The sequence below is a fragment of the Hemitrygon akajei genome, chromosome 20 (assembly GCF_048418815.1).
Source record: "Hemitrygon akajei chromosome 20, sHemAka1.3, whole genome shotgun sequence".
Classification (NCBI taxonomy): domain Eukaryota; kingdom Metazoa; phylum Chordata; class Chondrichthyes; order Myliobatiformes; family Dasyatidae; genus Hemitrygon; species Hemitrygon akajei.
This window is the reverse complement of record NC_133143.1, coordinates 4233562-4257098: the sequence shown is the minus strand read 5'-3', so window position 1 is coordinate 4257098 and position 23537 is coordinate 4233562. Positions and strand designations below refer to the sequence as shown.

General features: G+C 46.8%; 2 protein-coding genes across 11 annotated transcripts in view; one reads left to right on the top strand and one right to left on the bottom strand.

The window, feature by feature from the left end:
* exosc7 (exosome component 7) overlaps positions 1-8070 on the bottom strand; it is a 95523-nt gene extending 87453 nt beyond the window's left edge. The window contains exon 1 of the mRNA XM_073072985.1: positions 7936-8070. Within this exon, the coding sequence (XP_072929086.1) occupies positions 7936-7992 (57 nt within the window). The 5' untranslated portion in view covers positions 7993-8070. The remainder of the gene's footprint in view (positions 1-7935) is intronic.
* A 76-nt stretch (positions 8071-8146) lies between these two features.
* The window catches only part of LOC140742191 (palmitoyltransferase ZDHHC3), a 111519-nt gene continuing 96128 nt past the window's right edge, over positions 8147-23537 (top strand). For all 10 annotated transcript variants that reach the window (XM_073072974.1, XM_073072973.1, XM_073072983.1 and 7 more), the window contains exons 1-3: positions 8147-8302; positions 9293-9384; positions 16237-16566. In XM_073072974.1, the coding sequence (XP_072929075.1) occupies positions 16264-16566 (303 nt within the window). In that variant the 5' untranslated portion in view covers positions 8147-8302; positions 9293-9384; positions 16237-16263. The remainder of the gene's footprint in view (positions 8303-9292; positions 9385-16236; positions 16567-23537) is intronic.

Genomic DNA, 23537 nt, shown 5'->3' with positions numbered 1-23537 from the left:
TGGTAAGAGAGGAGGTGTAGGGACAGGTGTAACACCTACACTTGCAGGGATAAGTGCCAGGTGGGAGATCTGTGGGGAGGGACGTGTGGACCAGGGAGTCGCGGAGGGAATGATCCTTGTGGAAAGCGGAGAGGGGTAGAGAGGGAAAGATGTACTTAGTGGTGCTTCATCCAGCACCTCCGCTCTGTCCGCCACAACAGACAGGATCTCCCGGTTGCCGCCCACTTCAACTCTGCATCACCTTCCCATCGGATATGTCCATACATGGCCTCCTCTACTGCCATGATGAGGCCAAACTCAGGTTGGAGGAACAACACCTCATATACCGTCTGAGTAGTCTCCAGCCCCTTGGTCTGAACATCGAATTCTCTAACTTCCAGTAATTCCCTCCCTCTCCCTTCCCCCATCCCACTTTCACTCTGCCTCCTCTTCCAGCTGCCTATCACCTCTCTCATGGTTCCGCCTCCTTCTACTACCCATAGTGCTTTCCCCTTACATTCCTTCTTCACCTCTCCTGCTCATCCCCTCCCCCACCCCTTGATCTTTCCTCTGATTGGTTTTCCACCCTCCCCCCACCTTCTTTATAGGGCCCCTGCCCCCTCCCTCTTCAGTCCTGACGAAGGGTCTCGGCCCGAAACGTTGACTGCTCTTTTCCACGGATGCTGCCCGACCTGCTGAGTTCCTCCAGCGTGTTGTCGGTGTTGCTTTGACCCCAGCATCTGCAGTGTACTTAGTGCTTGCGGAGTTGTAGACACAGCTTAGTATATCACAGAAGTTAGTTTCCCATCCATGGACTATGTCTAAAATTCTCACTGCTTCAAGTAAAGCAGTCAGAATAATCAAAAATCCCACCCACTCACTCCCATCAGACAGAAGATGCAAAAGCCTGAAAGCATTGCCCAAAGACAGCTTCTTCCCACTGTTCAATGTTTCCCTAGTGGAGTAAACTGGTCTCTTGATCTCATAATCTACCTCATTCTGACTTGCACCTTGCATTTACCTGCACTGCATTTTATCTGGACTGTAACCATTATTCTGCACTCTTGTCATTGTTTGACCTGTACCACCTCAATGCACCGTTGTAGTGAATTGATCTGTATGGTTAGCATGCCAAATCAGAATTAGATATATTCTGGGATATATTGTGAAATATGCAAGACAATTTATTCACTATACCTTGTCAATCTGACATGTCCTCTTTTTGCCCTCCTGATTTCCTCAAGTAGAAGGCATTCCTAAATGCTATTATACTTAAGTGATTCTCCTAATCCCAAATGCCAATTTCTGACATGTCTCCCTTTTCCTAACCAGAGCTTCAAAATCTCTCAACATGGGTAATAGTCAGAGTCATAAAAAGTAAAGCACAGAAACAGGCCCTTTGGCCCATCTAGTCTGTGACAGGCCTACCCCCATCAACTTGCACTCGAACCATAGCCCTCCGTATGCCTATCATCCATGTACCTTTCCAAACTTCCCTTAAACATTGAAATCAAGCTCACGTGCACCACTTGTGCTGACAGCTCATTCAACACTCTCACGAATCTCTGAGTGAAGATGTTTCCCCTCGTGTTCCTGTTAAACTTTTCACCTTTCACTCTTAACCCATGACCTCTAGCTGCAGACCTCAGTGGGAAAAGCCTCCCGGAATTTACCCGTATCTATACACTAATTTGGTATAACAAATCTCCTCTCAACCTTCTACATTCCAAGTCCTAACTTATTCAATCTTCCCTTACAACTCAGCTCCTCCAGTCCCGGCAACATCCTTGTCAATTTTCTCTGTACTCTTTCCACCTTATTTATGCCTTTCCTGCTGGTAGGTGAACAAAACTGAACACAATACTCCAATTTAGGCCTCACCAATGTTATATGCAACTTCAACGCATAATCTCATCTCCTGTACTCAATGCTTTGACTTATGAAACCAAGGTGCCAAAAGCTTTCTTTACCACCCTATCTACCTGTCACACCAGTTTCAGTGAATTATGTACCTGTATTCCAAGATCTCTTTGTTCTAACTCAACTCCTCAGTGTTCTACTTTGTGAGACCTACTGAAGTGCAACACCTCACATTTGGCTGTATTAAATTCCATCTGCCATTTTTCAGCCCACTTTTCCAGCTGGTCTAGATCCCTCTGCAAGCTCTTCCTCACTCTCTACTCCACCACCAATCTTGGTGTCATCGGCAAATTTACTGATCCAGTTAACCATATCATCATCCAAATCTTTGATATAGATGACAAACAACAAAGGACCAGCACTGATCCCCATGGCACACCACTAGTCGCAGGCCTCTGGTCAGAAAGTAGCCATCTACGATCACTCTCTGGCTTCCCCCACAAAACTAATGATTGTTTAATCCAATTTACTAACTCATTTTGAATGACGAGCGATTGAACCTTTTTGACCAACCTCCCATTCAGGACCTTGTCAAATACCTTGCTAAACTCCAAGCAGACATCCACTGCCTTGCCTATTTTAACTTTTCTGGCAACTTCCTCAAAAATCTCTAAGATTGGTTAGTAATGACCTACTATGCACAAGGCTGTGCTGATTATCCTTAACCAGTCCATGTCTATCCAAAACTCATATCTGGTGCTTCAGAATACCTTCCAATAACTTTCCTACTACTGATGTCAGGCTCACCAGCCTGTAACTTCCTGGCTTATTTTCAGAGCCCTTTTGGAAGAGCGGAACAAAACTGGATATCCTCCAGTCCCATCACATCACCTGTCACAAAGATGATTTAAACATCTCTGACAGGGCCCTGACAATTTCTGCATTTGTCTTCTGCAGGGTCCGAGAGAACACCTTATCAGACCCTGGGGGTTTATCCACCCTAATTTCCCTCAGGACAGCAAACACCTCCTCCTCTGTAATCTCAATAGGATCCGTGAAGTTGATGCTGCTTTGTCTCACTTCTATAGATTCTGTGTCCATTTCTAGAGTAAATACAGATGCAAAAAATACATTTAAGATCTTCTCCCTCTCTTTTGGCTCCACACAAGGAATGCAATTCTGATTTTCCAGAGGACCAATTTTGTCCCTTGCAATCCTTTTGTTCTTAAAAGGTTCCTTAATCCTCTTAGCCTCATTCTTCATTTAAAGAGGAACCACCTGGCCTGGAACTCTCCCGACCTTACTTCCCACATATTAGCCTCTTCTCTTCAACCTTTGTAAGCTCCTGTCTAACGGCATCAACATTAGCCTTGCAGACCTCTTCTATTGTTTTCCATAATTATGGTCACTGAGAAAGTTAATAAAGGTGTGGGAAATCATGTCTCAGGAACTTGACTGAAGTTTTGAAGAGGACTCAAAGAACATGGTGGTATATGTTGTCTATATGGTCTTCAGCAAAGTTTTTGACAAGGTCTGCTAGATCTAGCCCCATGCTGAAGACTGATCATGTGGTCAAGGGTGAGGATATCTTAAACAAAGGAATAATGTTGGCTACTCTCTAGTCCTCTGGTACCTCGCCTGTGACCAGAGAAAATATAAATATCTCTGTCAAGACCTAGCAATCTCATCTCGTCTCTCTCAATACCTTATCAGGACCTGTGGACTTTTTCACCCTAATAGTCTTCAATAGTTCTTTTATGGCTTCTTTATATTCAAAAGGTTTTCTGAACAATACATGTGCCTTCACAAACATGAGAAAATATACAGATGATGGAAATCCAAGCAACATATACAAAATACTGGAGGAACTCAGCAGGCCAGGCAGCATCTATGGAAAAAAGTACAGTCGACATTTTGGGCTGAAACCCTCCAGCAATCTTGCTAAAGAGCCTTGGCCTGAAACATCAACTGTACTTTTTCCCCATAGATATTGCCTGGCCTGCTGAGTTTCTCCAGCATTTTGCTTGTGATACATATGCCTTCTTTTCCTATTGGACGAAATAAAAAAATAGCTCTATCACGAAGATTCCCTTAGTTTGGTATACATTTCCTTCCTTTCTAATGGAATATACCTGTGGAAGTCGAATCAGGATAAACTCACTCAGTGACCGTACAAGTACAAATTCTTTATTCAAAGCCTCCCGGGCCTTACTCAGTTAGTCGCTCAAACAGTTCCCCTTACAAAATAGATATAATCGTTCAGATACCCCCACACATACCAAGCTGCAGACTTATCTATTGCTTGATAGTACCGAGAAACAAATTACATAACAGGTATAATGGCCTCATACACAGAACAGGCTGGTCTTACCTCTGCGCAAGGACAATGACCTTGAAACACTAGCTGGCTAACTTCAAGAAGAAATATTGCTCAGCACTGAATAGCAAAATCAGCACACCTGTTGATCATCAATGGTTTCTTTCAGAGGAAACAGCCTGCTATGTTTAACTGACCGTGTTAACCCTTTATACATTTTATCATACCCATCCTGTACTCAGTACAGTTCATTTTTAAATATCCTCCATGTTATAAATGGATATGCCCAAAAATAGCCTGTCTTGATGAACTCTCCCTAGCTCCTGCCTAATACTCTCGAAACTTGCTGTCCTCTAATACTTTCCCACAATGTCTGTTCTTATCTTTATTTGGCTCTTGATTCCCTGAATTCTGCCGTGCTTTCCTTGGCATGAACAAAATTTGCACACCTTTGTTTTGACTAAATTTGCAGAATCTCTCACCATCCAAGGTTCCTGAACATCGCCATCCTTATCAGAAACAGCAGATGGAGTTTAATCCAGACAAATGGAAGGTCAAATGTAAATGGAAAGTAGATGGTAACCTTAGGAGCATTGCTGTAGAAAGAGATCTTGAGGTGCAGGCCTGTAGCTCCCTAAAAATGGCAGCACAAGTGGATAGGGCAGTGACGGCGGCATACAGAATACTTGCCTTCATCAGTCAGTCTGCTGAGTCTGAACGTTAGGAAGTCATGCTGCAGCTGTATAAAACTTGTTAGGCCACATTTGGAGTATGGTGTGCAGTTCTAGTCCTCATACACAATGAAGGTGGTAGGGACTTTGCAGAGTCAGCATGCTGCCTGAATTACAGAGTGTACTAACTGTCACAAGAGATCGGACAGACCTGCATTGTTTTCTCTGGAGTGCTGAGGGGAGCATGCAAAATCCAAAGACATAGATTGAGTAGATAGTTCCATGCTTTTCCCCAAGGTTGGAAATACTAAACATAGTGGGCATTTTAGCAGTTTTAGGGTGAGAGGGAAGGAATTTTAAAAGATTTTGTTTTACAAGATGAATGGCTGGAATGTACTGATGAAAGCCTAAAAGCGATGACACATGAACAGGCAGAAAATGGAGGGATGTAGACCACCAGCATGCAGATAGAATTGGTTCAAACTGGCATCATGGTTGGCACAGACGTTTTGTAGAAAATCTATAAACCTCCATCAGAGTAGCAGTAATCCTCCCAGACTCCCCTCAGCATTCTGGGATAGATCCTGAAAGATTCTGGGGTTTTAATATGCTGCTATATTTCATAAACTTCCTCCTTCCTGATACACATGTACACCAAAATATCAGGGTAGCCCCTTCTTCTAAAAAGCTCTACAGCCTCCTCCTTCCAGCATGACATGCTGAGCTCTGCCGATCTCAGTCACCACACCTCGGTGTGCGAGACGCTTGAAGCTGACAGTGAAGGATGAGCAGGCGTGTGGGACACCAGCCTTTGTTAGCCAGAACTCATCTGAAATACTGCATTCATTTCGGGTCACCACAATACCGGAAAACGGATGGAGCAGAAATTCAGTCCACGTTTCGGGGCAAGACCCTTCGTCGGGACTAACTGAAACCTGCTGAAGTTCTGCACCATGAGGAAATCTGCAGATGCTGGAAATTCAAACAACACACACAAAATGCTGGTGGAACGCAGCAGGCCAGGCAGCATCTATAGGGAGAAGCACTGTCATAACAAGATCTCAGAACATTTGGCAGGGTCAGGGTACATGAGCGAACAACACACACAAAGTGCTGGTGGAACACAGCGGGCCAGGCAGCATCTATAGGGAGAAGCACTGTCATAACAAGATCTCAGAACATTTGGCAGGGTCAGGGTACATGAGTGAACAACACACACAAAATGCTGGTGGAACACAGCGGGCCAGGCAGCATCTATATGTCAACGTTTCCGGCTGAGACCCTTCGTCAGGACTAACTGAAAGAAAAGATAGTAAGAGATTTGAAAGTAGGAGGGGGAGAGGGAAATGCGAAATGATAGGAGAAGACCGGAGGGGGTGGGATGAAGCTAAGAGCTGGAAAGGTGATTGGCGAAAGTGATACAGAGCTGGAGAAGGGAAAGGATCATGGGACAGGAGGCCTCAGGAGAAAGAAGGGGGGGAGCACCAGAGGGAGATGGAGAACAGGCAAACAACTAAATGTCAGGGATGGGGTAAGAAGGGGAGGAGGGGCATTAACCTCTCCAAATGTTCATAAATCCTGCGACTCAGGATCTTCTCCATCAACTTACCAACCACTGAGGTAAGACTCACTTGTCTATAATTTCCTGGGCTATCTATACTCCCTTTCTTGAATAAAGGAACAACATCCACAACCCTCCAATCCTCCGGAACCTCTCCTGTCCCCATTGATGATGCAAAGATCATCGCCAGATGCTCAGCAATCTCCTCCCTCGCTTCCCACAGTAGCCTGGGGTACATCTCGTCCAGTCCCGGCAACTTATCTAACTTGATGTTTTCCAAAAGCTCCAGCACATCCTCTTTCTTAATATCTACATGCTCAAGCTTTTCAGTCTGCTGTAAGTAATCACTACAATCACTAATATGAGGAAATCTGCAGACGCTGGAAATTCAAACAACACACACACACAAAATGGTGGAACGCAGCAGGCCAGGCAGCATCTATAGGGAGAAGCACAGTCAACGTTTTGGGCCGAGACCCTTCGTCAGGACTAACTGAAAGAAGAGATAGTAAGAGATTTGAAAGTGGGAGGGGGAGGGGGAGACCCGAAATGATAGGAGAAGACAGGAGGGGGAGGGATGAAGCTAAGAGCTGGAAAGTTGATTGACAAAAGGGATACAAGGCTAGAGAAGGGGAAGTATCATAAGATGGAAGGCCTTGGAGGAAAGAAAGGGGGAGGGAGCACCAGAGGAAGATGGAGAACAGGCAAGGAGTGATTGTGAAAAGGAAAGAGAGAGAGAAAAAAAAAGAAAAATATATACAATAAAAATAATAAATAAATAGGGATGGGGTAAGAAGGGGAGGAGGGACATTAACAGAAGTTAGAGAAGTCAATGTTCATGCCATCAGGTTGGAGGCTACCCAGCCGGTATATAAGGTGTTGTTCCTCCAACCTGAGTGTGGCTTCACCTTGACAGTAGACATATGAGAATGGGGATGGGACGAGGAATTAAAATGTGTGGCCATTGGGAGATCCTGCTTTCTCGGCGGACCGAGCGTAAGTGTTCAGCGAAACAGTCTCCCAGTCTGCGTCGGGTCTCACCAATATATAAAAGGCCACACTGCCCATCGTTCTTTGCCTGTTCTCCATCTCCCGTCTGGTGCTCCCCTCCCCCTTTCTTTCCCCCAAGGCCTCCCATCCCACGATCCTTTCCCTTCTCTAGCTCTGTATCCCTTTTACCAATCACCTGTCTGGCTCTTAGCTTCATCCCACCCCCTCCGGTCTCCTATCACTTCGCATTTCCCCCTCCCCCCACTACTTTCAAATCTTACTATCTTTCCTTTCAGTTAGTCCTGACGAAGGGTCTCGGCCCGAAACGTCGACAGTGCTTCTCCCTATAGATGCTGCCTGGCCTGCTGTGTTCCACCAGCATTTTGTGTGTGTTGCTTCAATCTCCAGCATCTGCAGATTTCCTCGTTGTGCAGAATTCAGCAGCTTGTGGCGTTCGGTGGAAGCACCCAGTCTCTCCGGGGAGAGTGAAAGGGGGCTTTCTCTACACACCGTCCCGGTACTCCTCCCGAGCCCACGCGTCAACTCCGGGCTCCCACCTGCACACCGTACATCACATAGACCCGCTCCGCATCACTCAGCACCACGGCCGCCATCCTCGGATCATTGGCGAGCGACCGGCCGGTCCCGTAGAAAAGCGCATGCGCGGACACGCCGAAACGTCAGTCTTGCGGAAGTGCGTCAATACTATCGCCATGCATTATGGGATGAAATAGCGTAGCGGTTTTCGGGGAACGTCGAAAATAAATGTTGCTCAACTCGTGCTGACGTCATGACGTCTGAGAACGGGGAAGGGAACGTTCATGGGCGGAACCGGCGGCAGTCCAGGCGGCTGGAATCTGGTTTCCGTTTCCTTCCAGCGTCCTGGGTAACGGTGGGCCTGGCGTGAAGGTGGATTGTCCCGAGGTAAGCAAGGGGACGGGTTTGCCCCAGGTTGGGCGAGGGGGGCCGGGTTGCCCCAGGATAGGCGAGGTAGGCGGGGCTGGGTTGTCCCGGGGTAGGCGAGGCTGGGTAAAGGGTGCGTTTTGTCCCAGGATAGACGGAGTTAGGCGAGGAAAGCGGGGCGGAGAAGGGTAATCTGGTGGGAGGGGGTTTGTACTGGCCCTGGTGACTGATCCTTCGGTGGGTGAATACTGACCACAAATCTTCAACTTTCAAGATAGCTATAGATAAGGATAGGTATGGTCCTTGCAGGAGAGATTTAAATTGGAATAGAGCAAATTACCAGGGCATTAGACAGGAACTGGGGAGAGTTAACTGGGAACACCTATTTGCTGGCAAATCCACGTCAGACGTGGAAGGTATTTAAAAGACAATTAAAAGTGCACAGGAAAGGTATGTTCCTGTTACAAGGAAGGATTGGGATGGAAAGATAGAGATCCTTGGATGTCCAAAGACGGGATGAATTTAGTCAAGAGAAAGGAAAAGTATGTAAAGCTTCATAGGTCAGGATAGGTACATGAAGAGTATATAGAAGCCAGTAAAGAGATAAAGAAGGAAATTGGGAAAGGAGAGCCCTTGACAAATCCTTGGTAAATCGGATTAAGCTGAATCTCACCGTATTCTATGCACTAAGAGCAACAGGATAACTTACGAGAGGGTAGACCACTCAAGGATGAAGAGGGGAACATTTGGATGTGGAAAATATGAGCGAGGTCCTTAATGAGAATTTTACTTCAGTATTTAGCAAGGAGAGGGACATGGAGGACCAGGAGATCAGTGCTGAGTGTATAAATACCTTGGGGCATTTAGTGGTCCAGGAGGAGGAAGTGCTGGGCCTCCTAATGAGTATGAAGGTGGGTATGCCCCAGGACCTGATGGGATTTACCCCAGGTTATTGAGGATGGTAAGAGATGAGATTGTTGGGCTTTGACCAGTATTTTTGTCTCTCTCTAGGCACAGGTGACATCCAGCAGGACTGGGGAGTGGCTAATGTTGTTCCTCTATTTAAGAAGGGAACAAGGGAAAATCCTGGAAACTACAGACTGGTGAGTCTTTCTTCAGTTGTTAGGAAATCATTTGAGAAAATTCTTACGGAATTTTGTGTGGAAAAGTGTGTATGGAACCAGAGGAGACAGCCGAGGTTCTTAATGCTTTGCTTCAGTATTCACTATGGAAAAGGACCTTGGCGATTGTAGCGATGACTTACAGCAGACTGAAAAGCTTGAGCATATAGACATTAGAAAGAGGATGTGCTGGAGCTTATGGAAAGCATCAAGTTAGATAAGTCACCGGGACTGGATGAGATGTACCCCAGGCTACTGTGGGAGGCGAGGGAGGAGATTGCTGAGCCTCTGGCGATGATCTTTGCATCATCAATAGGACGGGAGAGGTTCCGGAGGGTTGGAGGGTTGTGGATGTTATTCCCTTATTCAAGAAAGGGAGTAGGGATAGCCCAGGAAATTATAGACGAGTGAGTCTTACTTCAGTGGTTGGTAAGTAGATGGAGAAGAACCTGAGAGGCAGGATTTATGAACATTAGGAGAGGCATAATATGATTAGGAATAGTCAGCACGGCTTTGTCAGAGGCAGGTCAGGCCATACGAACCTGATTGAATTTTTTGAGGATGTGTCTAAACACATTGATGAAGGAAGAGCAGTAGATGTAGTGTATATGGATTTCAGCAAGGCATTTGATTAGGTACCCCATGCAAGGCTTATTGAGAAAGTAAGGAGGCATGGGATCCAAGGGGACCTTGCTTTGTGGCTCCAGGATTGGCTTGCTCACAGAAGGCAAAGAGTGGTTGTGGATGTGTCATATTCTGCATGGAGGGTGGTGACCAGTGGTGTGCCTCAGGTTCTGGGACCCTTACTCTTCGTGATTTTTATAAATGACCTGGATGAGAAAGTGAAGGGATGAATTAGTAAATCTGCTGATGACACAAAGGTTGGAGGTGTTGTGGATAGTGTGGAGGGCTGTCAGAGGTTACAGCGGGACATTGATAGGATGCAGAACTGGGCTGAGAAATGGCAGATGAAGTTCAACACAATAAGTGTAAGGTTGTTCATTTTGGTAGGTCAAACATGATGTCAGAATATAGTATTAATGTTAAGACTCTTGGCAGTGTGGAGGATAAGAGGGATCTTGGGGTCTGAGTCGATAGGACGCTCAAAGCTACTACACAGGTTGACTCTGTGGTTAAGAAGGCGTATGGTGTATTGGCCTTCATCAATCATAGGATTGAGTTTAGGAACCGGGAGGTAGTGTTGCAGCTATATAGCACCCTGGTCAGACCCCATTTGGAGTACTGTGCTCAGTTCTGGTCACCTCACTACAGGAAGAAACTATAGAAAGGGTGCAGAGTAGATTTACAAGGATGTTGCTTGGATTGGGGAGCATGCCTTATGAGAACAGGTTGAGTGAACTTGGCCTTTTCTCCTTGGAGTGACGGAGGATGAGAGGTGACTTGATAGGGGTGTATAAGATGATTAGAGGCATTGATCATGCGGATAGTCAGAGGCTTTTCCCAGGGCTGAAATGGCTAGCACGAGAGGGCACAATTTTAAGGTGCTTAGAAGTAGGTACAGAGGAGATGTCAGGGGTAAGTTTTTTACGCAGAGAGTGGTGAGTGCGTGGAATGGGCTGCTAGCGGTGGTGGTGAAAGTGGAAACAATACGGTCTTTTAAAAAAAACTTGGATGGATACATGGAGCTTAGAAAAATAGAGTGCTATGGGTAAGCTCAGGTAGTTCTAAGGTAAGGACATGTTTGGCACAGCTTTGTGGGTCGAAGAGCCTGTATTGTGCTGTAGGTTTTCTATGTTTCTAACCCTCTCCAATATTAGCACATCCTTTCTAAGATAGGGACCCCAAAACTGCAAGTGAGACCTCACCAGTGCTTCATAAACATTACATCCTTGCTTTTATATTCTCTTCCACTTGAAATGAATGCTAATATCGTATTTGATTTCCTTACCACAGACTCCTGAACAAGGACTCCCAAATCCCTTTGCACCTCAAGATTTTTGTATGTTCTCTGCATTTACAAAATAGTCAACCATTTCATTGCTTCTACCGAAGTGCATAATGAAACGCTTCTGGACCCTGTATTCAATCTGCCACTACTTTGCCCATTCTCCTATTCTCCTTCTGTAACATCCCTACTTCCTTGAAATTAACTGTTTTTCCACCTGACTTCATATCATCTGAAAATTTTGCAACACAGTCATCAATTCCATCATCTAAATAGTTGACATATAATGTAAAATGAATCTGTCCCATCACAGACCCAGTGAAACACCACTAGTCACCATCAACCAAACAGAAAAAGCTGCCTTTGTTTCCACTCTTTGCATCCAGCCAAACAGCCACTGCTCTATCCATGTTAGAATCTTTCCTGTAATGTAGTGGTCGCCAACCCGTCGATCGTGATCGACTGGTCAATCTTTGAGACTTTCCCAGTAGATCCCCAAAAAAAAAGAAAAATAAATACACAAATACTGTTGAGAGATTGTTTCCGGGTTGTGGGGTTTTAGTTCCGTTCTTTCTGCCCAGTGCGCGTGCGTGTAGCTCCCCCGCCATGCGCTGGTCCCCAACCACTGGGCTGCAAGTAAACAATATGAGTCAGCTGCACCTTTCCTCATTCCCTGTCGCGCCCACTGTTGAACTTGAACCCACACGAGGTCATTACCCAAGCGTGTCAGGGATCACTGGTTGGCCTGGGGTAACCGGCCGCCTCGTGCGGCCGGCGAGAAGTGCCGTTGCTACTGGCATGGAGCGCGGACAGATGGGCGCCGCCTCTAAACCTGTTTAGCACACCGGGTGTTCGTGGGGAACCCGTGCTAAAATATTCGCAGACGACCTAATTCGGGCTCAGGGTTTCGTAAGTAGCAGAGCAGCTACCTCGCTGCGATCTACCGAAACAACCTATTGTCGGCCGATAGATCCTACAAGTGGGGTGGGCGCGGGCCTGTCGCTCGCTCGGTCGCTCTCTCCGGACTGCGACCGCCGCGGCCCTGGTACGGGATCAGACGCACCTGGCCAAGGCAGTGGCGGGCGGGCGGTCGGTCGGTCTCTCCGGACTGTGACCGCCGCGGCCCCGGTACGGGAGGAGATACATCTGACCAAGGTGGCGGGCGGTCGGTCGGTCGGTCTCTCCGGACTGTGACCGCCGCGGCCCCGGTACGGGAGGAGATACATCTGACCAAGGTGGCGGGCGGTCGGTCGGACAGTCTCTCCGGACTGTGACCGGTACGGGAGGAGATACATCTGACCAAGGCGGCGGGCGGTCGGTCGGTCGCTCTCTCCGGACTGTGACCGCCGCGGCCCCGGTACGGGAGGAGATACATCTGACCAAGGTGGCGGGCGGTCGGTCGGTCTCTCTCTCTCTCCGGACTGTGACTGCCGCGGCCCCGGTACGGGAGGAGATACATCTGACCAAGGTGGCGGGCGGTCAGTCGCTCTCTCCTGACTGTGACCGCCGCGGCCCCGGTACGGGAGGAGATACATCTGACCAAGGTGGCGGGCGGTTGGTCGGTCACTCTCTCCGGTCTGTGACCGCCGCGGCCCCGGTACGGGAGGAGATACATCTGACCAAGGCAGCGGTCGGTCGGTCGCTCTCTCCGGACTGTGACCGCCGCGGCCCCGGTACGGGAGGAGATACATCTGACCAAGGTTGCGGGCGGTTGGTCGGTCTCTCTCTCTCCAGACTGTGACTGCCGCGGCCCCGGTACGGGAGGAGATACATCTGACCAAGGCGGCGGGCGGTCGGTCGGTCTCTCTCTCCGGACTGTGACCGCCGCGGCCCCGGTACGGGAGGAGATACACCTGACCAAGGTGGCGGGCGGTCGGTCGGTCTCTCTCTCCGGACTGTGACCGCCGCGGCCCCGGTACGGGAGGAGATACACCTGACCAAGGTGGCGGGCGGTCGGTCACTCTCTCCGAACTGTGACCGCCGTGGCCCTGGTACGGGAGGAGATACATCTGACCAAGGTGGCGGGCGGTCGGTCGGACAGTCTCTCCGGACTGTGACCGGTACGGGAAGAGATACATCTGACCAAGGTGGCGGGCGGTCGGTCGCTCTCTCTCTCCGGACTGTGACCGCCGCGGCCCCGGTACGGGAGGAGATACACCTGACCAAGGTGGCGGGCGGTCGGTCGCTCTCTCCGGACTGTGACCGCCGTGGCCCTGGTACGGGAGGAGATACATCTGACCAAGGTGGCGGGCGGTCGGTCGGACAGTCTCTCCGGACTGTGACCGGTGCGGGAAGAGATACATCTGACCAAGGTGGCGGGCGGTCAGTCGCTCTCTCCAGACTGTGACCGCCGCGGCCCCGGTACGGGAGTAGATACATCTGACCAAGGTGGCGGGCGGTCGTTCGGTCGCTCTCTCCGGACTGTGACCGCCGCGGCCCCGGTACGGGAGGAGATACATTGACCAAGGTGGCGGGCGGTCGGTCTCTCCGGACTGTGACCGCCGCGGCCCTGGTACGGGAGGAGATACATTGACCAGGGTGGCGGGCGGTAGGTCTATCCGGACTGTGACCGCCGCGGCCCCGGTATGGGAGGAGATACATCTGACCAAGGTGGCGGGCGGTCGGTCGGTCGCTCTCTCCGGACTGTGACCGCCGCGGCCCCGGTACGGGAGGAGATACATCTGACCAAGGTGGCGGGCGGTCGGTCGGTCACTCTCTCCGGACTGTGACCGCCGTGGCCCCGGTACGGGAGGAGATACATCTGACCAAGGCGGCGGTCGGTCGGTCGCTCTCTCCGGACTGTGACCGCCGCGGCCCCGGTACAGGAGGAGATACATCTGACCAAGGTGGCGGGCAGTCGGTCGCTCTCTCCAGACTGTGACCGCTGTGGCCCCAGTACGGGAGGAGATACATCTGACCAAGGTGGCGGTCGGTCGCTCTCTCCGGACTGTGACCGCCGCGGCCCCGGTACGGGAGGAGATACATCTGACCAAGGTGGCGGGCGGTCGGTCGCTCTCTCCAGACTGTGACCGCTGTGGCCCCAGTACGGGAGGAGATACATCTGACCAAGGTGGCGGTCGGTCTCTCTCTCCGGACTGTGACCGCTGTGGCCCCAGTACGGGAGGAGATACATCTGACCAAGGTGGCGGGCGGGCGGTCGGTCGGTCTCTCTCTCCGCACTGCGACAGCCACAGCCCCAGTACGGGAGGAGATACATCTGACCAAGGTGACGGTCGGTCGGTCGGTCTCTCTCTCCGCACTGCGACAGCCACAGCCCCAGTACGGGAGGAGATACATCTGACCAAGGTGGCGGTCGGTCGGTCGGTCTCTCTCTCCGGACTGCGACAACCACAGCCCTAGTACGGGAACAGACACACCTGGCCAAGGTGGCGGTCGGTCGGTCGGTCTCTCTCTCCGCACTGCGACAGCCGCGGCCCCGGTACGGGAACAGACACACCTGGCCAAGGCGGTGGTTTAATGAGGCGATGAAGCCCTCAAAACTGCTTCGATACCCTAAGTCCAAGCACCTTGCACTTAAATACAAACCCGCCAAGTTTTTTTCCAGCGTTAAAAATGTGAGCAAGCAGGACAACAGTTAAGTGCAAAGAGTCACGTTAACTGAATTGCTGAATAGACTGGACATGAGGAACCTGCTTTGAGTATCGCCGTATTCCAGTGGAACCCTCCCCCCATCGGCCGGTCCTCAAGATTATTGTCAATATTAAACCGGTCCGCGGTGCAAAACGAGGATGGTGACCCCTGGTGTTTATACATTATTTCTACTTCTGGGTTGCGGGGTTTTACTTCCGGTCTTTTCTGCCCCGGTGTGCATGCGTGTGACTAATCGATCTGTGGTCGATCTTGCCTTTCACTAAGGCCGAGGTAGGGGATCTTGGGCTTCAAAAGGTTGGTGACCCCTACTGTAATACTATGCGATTGTGGCTTGTTTTGTACGCAGAGACTGGAATATGCTGCCAGCAATGGTGGAGGAGGTCTGGAGCTTAGAAAAATAGAGTGCAATGGGTGACCCTAGGTAATTTCTAAAGTAAGAACATGTTTGGGACAGCATTGTGGGCCGAAGAAAACCTACAGCACAATACAGGTTCTATGTTTCTACGGATAGATGTATGGGAAGAGTCAGTGTGGCTTTGTGCGGGTCAAGTCATAGCAACTTGACTGAGTGTATTGACAAGATGATGAGAGAGATTGATGAGGGTCGGACAGTGGATGTTGTCCACATGGATTTTAGTGAGGCATTGGACAAAATCCTTCATGGGAGGCTAATCCAGAAGATTAAGATGGATGGGCTCCACATCAAATTGGCTGTTTGGATTCAGAACTGGCTTTACATATAGAAGACAGCGTTGTGGTCAAAAGGACTCATTTGAGCGAAGGAGTTCACAGGGATCTGTGCTAGGAACTCTGCTGCTTGTGATGTATACGAATGACCTGGATGAAAACGTAGATGGGTGGGTTGGTAAGTTTGCAGAATATACAAAGACTGGTGGATTTGTGGATGGTGTAGAAGACTAGCAAAGAATAGAGTGCAAAATAGATCAGATGCAGATATGGGCAGGGAAATGGGAGATGTTGCACCTTGGCAAGGCAAATACAAAGAGACAATACACTTAAGGGCTGTTCCATCCCGAAGGTAGGCTTGGGACAGGTGTGGTCCCGTCCTGAGGAGTGGGTGCCTGTCCCAAGGGTATGGGCGTGGGGAGGGGTTGGGTTATGTCCTGTCCTGAGGGTGGGCTTGGAGTGATATTAAACCTGACTCTGATTTTTGAATTGTTAAAACTTAGAAGGCTCTGAACCAAGTGTAAGTACATGGGATTAGTACAGATGATACTTAATGTTGTTTCTGTGCTGCATAACTGAGTCCAGTAGTACCATTGCAAATGGCTGTTTCTTTTCTCTTGAATTAACAGGTTTAATTATGGACTACATATTAGATCATGATATCAACTAGTCGCAACAGAGACATTGAGCGGCGAGCTGAATATCTGCAAGCTGATCAGTGTGTACCACCCCCTTCCAGTGACAGCTCGATGGATAGGATCTGGTTCATCAAAGATGGTTGTGGGCTGGCCTGTGTCATTGTAACCTGGATGCTGATTTTCTATGCAGAGTTTGTGGTGGTTTTTGTAATGCTCATCCCTGGAAAAGATTTGCTGTACAGTATCATAAATGGGATTATCTTCAATGCACTGGCTTTCCTTGCCTTGGCTTCTCACTCTAGAGCCATGCTGACGGATCCTGTAAGTCTCTCATTGTCTCGATAACTGATTGCTTTTGGGACTGAATGACTAAATTTGAATATATTGCAAGCCTCAGCTAGCTTTTCCTGCATTCCATTATGTCTAAAAATATCAAATATAAAGCCTTGGGTACTGTCTATTTTTAAGCTAACAGTTAAAAAAATTAGAATTGTTTAATATTAAACAGAAGTGCTTAAAATACTAAGCCGGTCAGGTCATATTTGAGGCAAGGAAACCAGGCCAGGGATCCTTTGAAGCGATCATTTGAAAGAGACAAAATCTTGTTCAGTAGTGGGGGAAGTTTGTATCCTGTGGGATTTAACTAGGGTGACCACTGGAGGTAAGATGGCCAATAAGTGAATGGGAACAGTTAGGAAATGAGAGCGTAGGCAAAACTAATGAGAAAAAATGAAGTGTTAAGTTTTTCAGTTCCCACTGATGTGGCCTGACTTAATGACTATTTCCTACAATTTCAGTTTTAGCTTTATATTTCCAGCAGTTTTAAATTTCTCTATTAAAATGTTGTCCCAGGTATCAATAATTTGCTGTTTGCTCTCCAGTGCCCAGTTAAGGTAGGAGTTTTGGAACATACTGTGTACATAACTTCTGTTGTTTTGATTTATGAGAACAAGGATATGCCATTATAGAGTAATTGCATCATATAACATAGAAACAGGTCTTTCCAGCCCACTTCATCTGTTCTGATATCCAATTTGCCTATATTTCACATTTTGTGCCCTAGGTACCCGTCTCAGTAAATTTGAAATTCTATAATTTATCCACCACTACCATGCCAACTCTGACATCTCATTCCTGATAATTGCCACCTAGTATGTGTAAAGCTTGCTGGTCAGATCTTTAAATTTCTCCCTTTCACCTTAAACCTGTGCTCTCCCATTCTAAATCCTGCCCACTCTGGGTAAAGGATTATAACTAACCTATCCATCCCCATATGGTTTTAGTAGTCTCTAAGGTCACCATTCCAGTGAGAATGAGCCCAGCCTTTCCAATCTTCCCTTTGAACTACCATACTCAAAAATCCTAGTGAATTCCTCATGTACTCTGTAGGCACCATATCCTGTAGTGTAATGAAAGCGCTGCACAATATCATAGCAGTATAACCAATGCTTTGCACAACTGCAACAGGCATCTTGACTCGTACTTGATGTCTTGGAAGTACGGTGTGCCACTACTTACGCAAGCTATGGGCGTATCCTGTAGTCTCTGTATATTAACATTGCAAGGGTCTCTGCCATGTTTATTGTCCTGCAGAATTTGACTTATTTGATGCATTATTTCACACTTTTCCAGATAAAATTCCATTCAACTTTCAGCTTATCTGCCCTGCTGTATTCTTAGACTATTTTCTTCACCATTGGAACCCCACCAATTTTTGTGTCACTCGAAAGCTTGTCAGTTATAACCCTGATCATTTTTACTTGTTTATCTTACAGTTGCAAGAAAAAGTTGATTCCTTTTGCAATTCCTTGGTTTTCTGCATTAGTTACTCATGAAATGTGATTTGATCTTCATCTAAATCACAATAATAGACAAACATAATCTGCCTCGACTAATAACAGACAAACAATTGTATGTTTCAGGTCTTCATTGAGCACATTGTTTAAAGTATGTGAATTCTTGTATTTAATATCTGGTAGAACCTCTTAGCAGCAATAACCTTAACTGAATGTTTCCTGTAGTTGCTGATCAGAGTTGGTGAGGAGGAATTTTAGACCATTGCTCCATACAAATGTTTCAGTTCATCAATATTTTGAGATGCCTTGCATGAGCAGCAATCTTCAGATCATGTCATAGGATCTCAATCTGGACTCTGACTTGGCCATTCCAAAACACAAATGTTCTTTTTGAACCGTTCTGTTGATTTCCTCTTGTGTTTCGGATCATCCAACTTCAATTTTGAATTCATTGTTCCATCAACGATTGCAAGCTGTCCAGGCCCTGAGGCAGCAAAGCAGCCCCAAACCACGATGCTCCTTCCACCATGCTTCACAGTTGGAATGAGGTGTTAGTGTGCAGTGTCCTTTTTCTTCCAAACATATCTACCAAAAAATTTCAACTTTTGTCTTATCTGTCAACTGAACATTGTCCCAGAAGTGTTGTGTGTGTCTGAGTGGTATTTTGCAAACTATCTGTGACTTCTACATACGTTCTGTCATGGATCATGTCATTCACACCCTAGGGCTGCCCCAAAGAGAATTATTGCTTCTAAGATATTGTTGTGAGGAAGATGGAATAAATGATAGTTCTGCTAGCTTTGGAGTCCACGGACTTGGAATTGGAAGCATTTTAATTCTTTGTTTTCTAGAGGAATTGATAACTTGGGTTATTGTCACATGTACAAGGTAGAGTGTAAAATTTTGGTTTGCATGGCATCCATTTCATTACATCAATACAGCAACAGAATGCAGAATAAGCATAGGGTCTGTAGACAGGAGTCCATGCAGGGCAGTTTTCGTGTTGTATCCAGCTCACTACAGTCTCTTGCAGTCCTGGGCAGAGCAGTTGCCTTACCCAGCTGTTGGGCTGTCTATGGAGCATCAACAAAAATTGATAAGGATGCCTTCTGAGGAAGTAAAGGTGGTAGTGAGCCTTCTTGACCAGGACAGGTCATTCCTAGGAAATTTAAACACCAACCAGCCCAACCTCAGCATTGTAAATATAGACAGGAGCATGTGCACTGTCCCTTACGGAAGTCAATGACTATCTCTTGTTTTTCTGACATTGAAGGAAAAGTTGTTGTCATTACACCTTGTCATTAGGCTCGCTATCTCTTTCCTGTACTCTGACCTATTATTAGTTGAGATGTGGCCCACACGGTGGTATCATCTGCAAACTTATAGATGAAGTTAGAGCAGGAATAAAATGGACGATCTTGAAATTCAGCTACAGATTGGCAAATACGACATTGTGACCATCTCTGAAATTTGGCTAAAGGACGGCTGTCATTGGGTGCTGAAGGTCGAAGGATATACGGTATATTGGACAGATAGGTTAGTAGGGAGAGGGGTTGGTGTGGCTCTGTGTATAAAAAATATTAAATTATTTGAAAGAGATGACATAGAATTGGAAAACATAGAGTCTCTATGGGTTGAGTTAAGAAATGGCAAGGGTAAAAGGACCCTAATCACAGTCGTTTATAAGCCTCCCAGCGGCAGCTGGGATATGGATTACAAATTACAGCAGGAGATAGAAAAGGCATATCAGAAAGGCAATGTCCTGATAATCGTTGGGGATTTTAACATGAAAGTGGATTGGGAAAACCAGGCCAGTACTGGACCTCGAGAGAGAATTTGTAGGATGTCTAAGGGATGGCTTTTTGGAACAGCTTGTTGTTGAGCCCACTATGGGATCGGCTGTGCTGGATTGGGTGTTGTACAATGATCCGGAGGTGATAAGAGAGATTAAGGTTAAGAAACCCTTAGGGAACAGTGATCACAATATGATTGAGTTCACTTTGAATTTGAGAGAGAATAAATAAAATCCAATGTGTCAGTATTTCAGTGGAATAAAGGAAATTACAATGGCATGAGAGGGGAACTAGCCGAAGTTGACTGGAAAGGGACATTTTCAGGAAAGACAGCAGAGCAGCAATGGCTGGAGTTTCTGCGAAAAATGAGGGAAGTGCAAGGCAGATATATTCCAAATAAGAAATTTTCAAAGGGAAGAAAGACACTACCGTGGCTGACAAGTGAAGTCGGAGCCAAAATAAAAGCAAAAGAGAGGGCATACAAGGAAAACAGAGCTAGTGGGAAGATGGAGGATTGGGGAGCTTTTTAAAACTTGCAGAAGAAAACAAAGAAGGTCATTTGGAAGGAAAATATGAATTATGAGAGGAAACCTGTGACTAATATCAAAGAAGATACTAGCAGCTTTAAGTATATAAAGGGTAAAAGAGAATCGAGGGTAGATATAGGACCAATACAAAATGACGCTGGAGATATTGTAATGAGATGCAGAGATGGCAGAGGAACTGAATGTGAATTTTGCATCAGTCTTCACAGTGGAAGACATCTGCAGCATACCAGACATTTAAGAGTGTCAGGGAAGTGAAGTTTGTGCAGTAAAAATTATGACTGAGAAGGTGCTCAGGAAGCTTAATGGTCTGAGGGCGGATAAATCTCCTGGACCTGATGGAATGCCCCCTTGGGTTCTGAAGGAAGTAGCTGGAGAGATTACGGAGACATTAACAATGATCTTTCAAGAATCGATAGATTCTGGCACTGTACCAGATGATTGGAAAATTGCAAATGTTACTCTGCTATTTAAGAAGGGTGGGAGGCAACAGAAAGGAAATTATAGACCTGTTAGCCTGACATCAGTGGTTGAGAAGCTGTTGAAATTGATTGTTCAGGATGAGATTACGGAGTACCTCGAGGCACATGACACGATAGGCCAAAGCCAGCATGGTTTCCTGAAGGGAAAATCTTTCCCGACAAACCTGCTGCAATTCTTTGAGGAAATTACAATCAGGGTAGACAAAGGAGATACAGTAGACATGGTGTATTTGGATTTTCAGAAGGCCTTTGACAAGATGCCACACATGAGGTGGCATAGCAAGATAAGAGCCCATGAAATTACAGGGAAGTTACTAGCATGGGTGGAGCATTGGCTGATCGGCAGAAACCCAAGAGTGGGAATAAAGGGATCCTACTCTGGCTGGCTGTCGGTTACCAGTGGAGTCCACAGGGGTCGGTGTTGGGACTGCTGCTTTTTACAATGTATGTCAATGATTTGGACTATGGTATTAATGGATTTGTGGCTAAATTTGCCAATGATACAAAGGTAGGTGGAGGGAGCGGGTAGCGTTGAGGAAACAGAGAGCCTGCAGAGAGACTTGGATAGTTTAGGGGAATGGGCAAAGAAGTGACAAATGAAATACAATGTTGGAAAGGATATGGTCATGCACTTTGGTGGAAGAAATAAACGGGCAGACTATTATTTAGATGGGGAGAGAATTCAAAATGCAAAGGTACAAAGAAACTTTGGAGTCGTTGTGCAAGGTACCCTAAAGGTTAACCTCCAGGTTGAGTCAGTTGTGAAGAAGGTGAATGCAATGTTGGCATTCATTTCTGTAGGTATAGAATATAAGTGCAAGGATGTGATGTTGAAGCTCTATAAGGTGCTCGTGAGACCACACTTGGGAGTGTTATTTTAGAAAGGATATACCGACATTGAAGAGGGTTCAGAGAAGATTCACAAGAATGATTCCAGGAATGAAAGGGTTACCGTATGAGGAACATCTGGCAGCTCTTGGGCTGTGTTCCCTGGAGTTCAGGAGAATGAGGAGGGATCTCATAGAAACTAGATATGGCAGTTATTTCCCATGATAGGGGATTCTAGGATAAGAGAGCATAACTTCAGGATTGAAGGACGTGCATTTCGAACAGAGATGTGGAAGTCAGAGGAAGGTATATCTGTGGAATTTGTTGCCATGAGCGTCTGTGGAGGCCAAGTCATTGGGTGCATTCAGGGCAGAGAAAGGTAGGTTCTTGATTAGCCAGAGCATCAAAGCGCATGGGGAGAAGGCAGGGGAGTGGAGATGACTGGAGAATTGGATCAGCCATGATTGAATGGCGGAGCAGACTTGATGGGCTGAATGGCCTACTTCTGCTCCTAGATCTTATGGTCTTGTGCTTAGTAGCATACGATGTACAGTTGACCTTACAATATGGTCAGAATTTGGCCACTTAGTGCATAGGGAGTAAAGTGACGTAGCCTTGTGGGGCACCAGTGTTGAGTCAGGAGATGGATTTGCTTGGAATTATAGTATTGAATGCAGCGTAGCAATCTGTGTGGTGCAGTCACAGTTTGGAGCGTTGGAATTCAGAGTTCAATGCTGGCGCCATCTTTAAAAGGTTTGTGTGTTCTTCCCGTGAACGTGCAGGTTTTTTCCGGGTGCCCGGCTTTCCTTCCACGGTCAGTCTAAAGACCTGTTAGTTAGTAGATGAGTTGATCATTGTATATTGTCCTCTGAGTGGACTGTGGTTAAATTGGTGGATTACTGTGTGGTGCAACTCGTTGTATCTCTAAATAAAAATAAATAAATTGCAGTCTACCTTTGTTCTCTTTACTATCCAGATGCTCCATAGGTGAGTGCAAGGCTTGGGCGATGGTGTCAGCCGTGGACGTGTTTCAGCAGTAGGTAAATTGCAGTGTATGAAGGCTGCCTGGGTGGCTAGAATTAAACCAGCCTTACAAAGCACTTCTTGATGGGGTTGTCAGAGCTACCGGGGCAGTAGTTGTTAAGGCACCTTGCCTTTCTAGGTACTTGGGTGATATTGGTCCTAAAGCAATGGGAACCTCAGATTGTTGTAAGGAAAGATTAAAAATGTCTGCACACAGCCAGTAACTCCATCTGGACGAGATACTTCTCACGGGATCGTTCTTTGGAAGATGGATCCGAAGTTTGCAGTGGTGACTGTGGATACAGGCACATAGAAGGGTGTCAGGGCAGGTGGTGACATTCCATTCCCCTTATGTTCAAATCATATGTAGTAGGTATTAAAGTAATTGAGGAATAATATGCTATTATCTGTGATGTTTAGAGTTAGATAGTGCAGTATCAGCTCAATTTGTTCTATTTATTTGAGAAATTGGTGCTTTTGCAAGCAGGTTGAAAACTGTTACTTGATCTTCCTGCAATTAATTAACCATTGAGCCATGCTTAATTATTTAAATTCTATTGAGTAACCTACAGTCCATCTTAATCTGCAGCATTCCTTTTAAATTGGGTCAACTTGCCTGAGGAATTATCTTGCGTGCCAATAACTGTTTTGTATATACTTGTTCTGGTTACTATAATAATTCTAAATGTGTTATTGATTGATTTCTGGGATGAGGGAGGACTGAATAAGATTGCTTCTGAGTTTTGAAGGAAGAAATAATCTGAGTCAAGAATTTTCGGATTGACAGGGTTGTTGAAAGGCTTTTCTCTCTGGCTGACAACAATC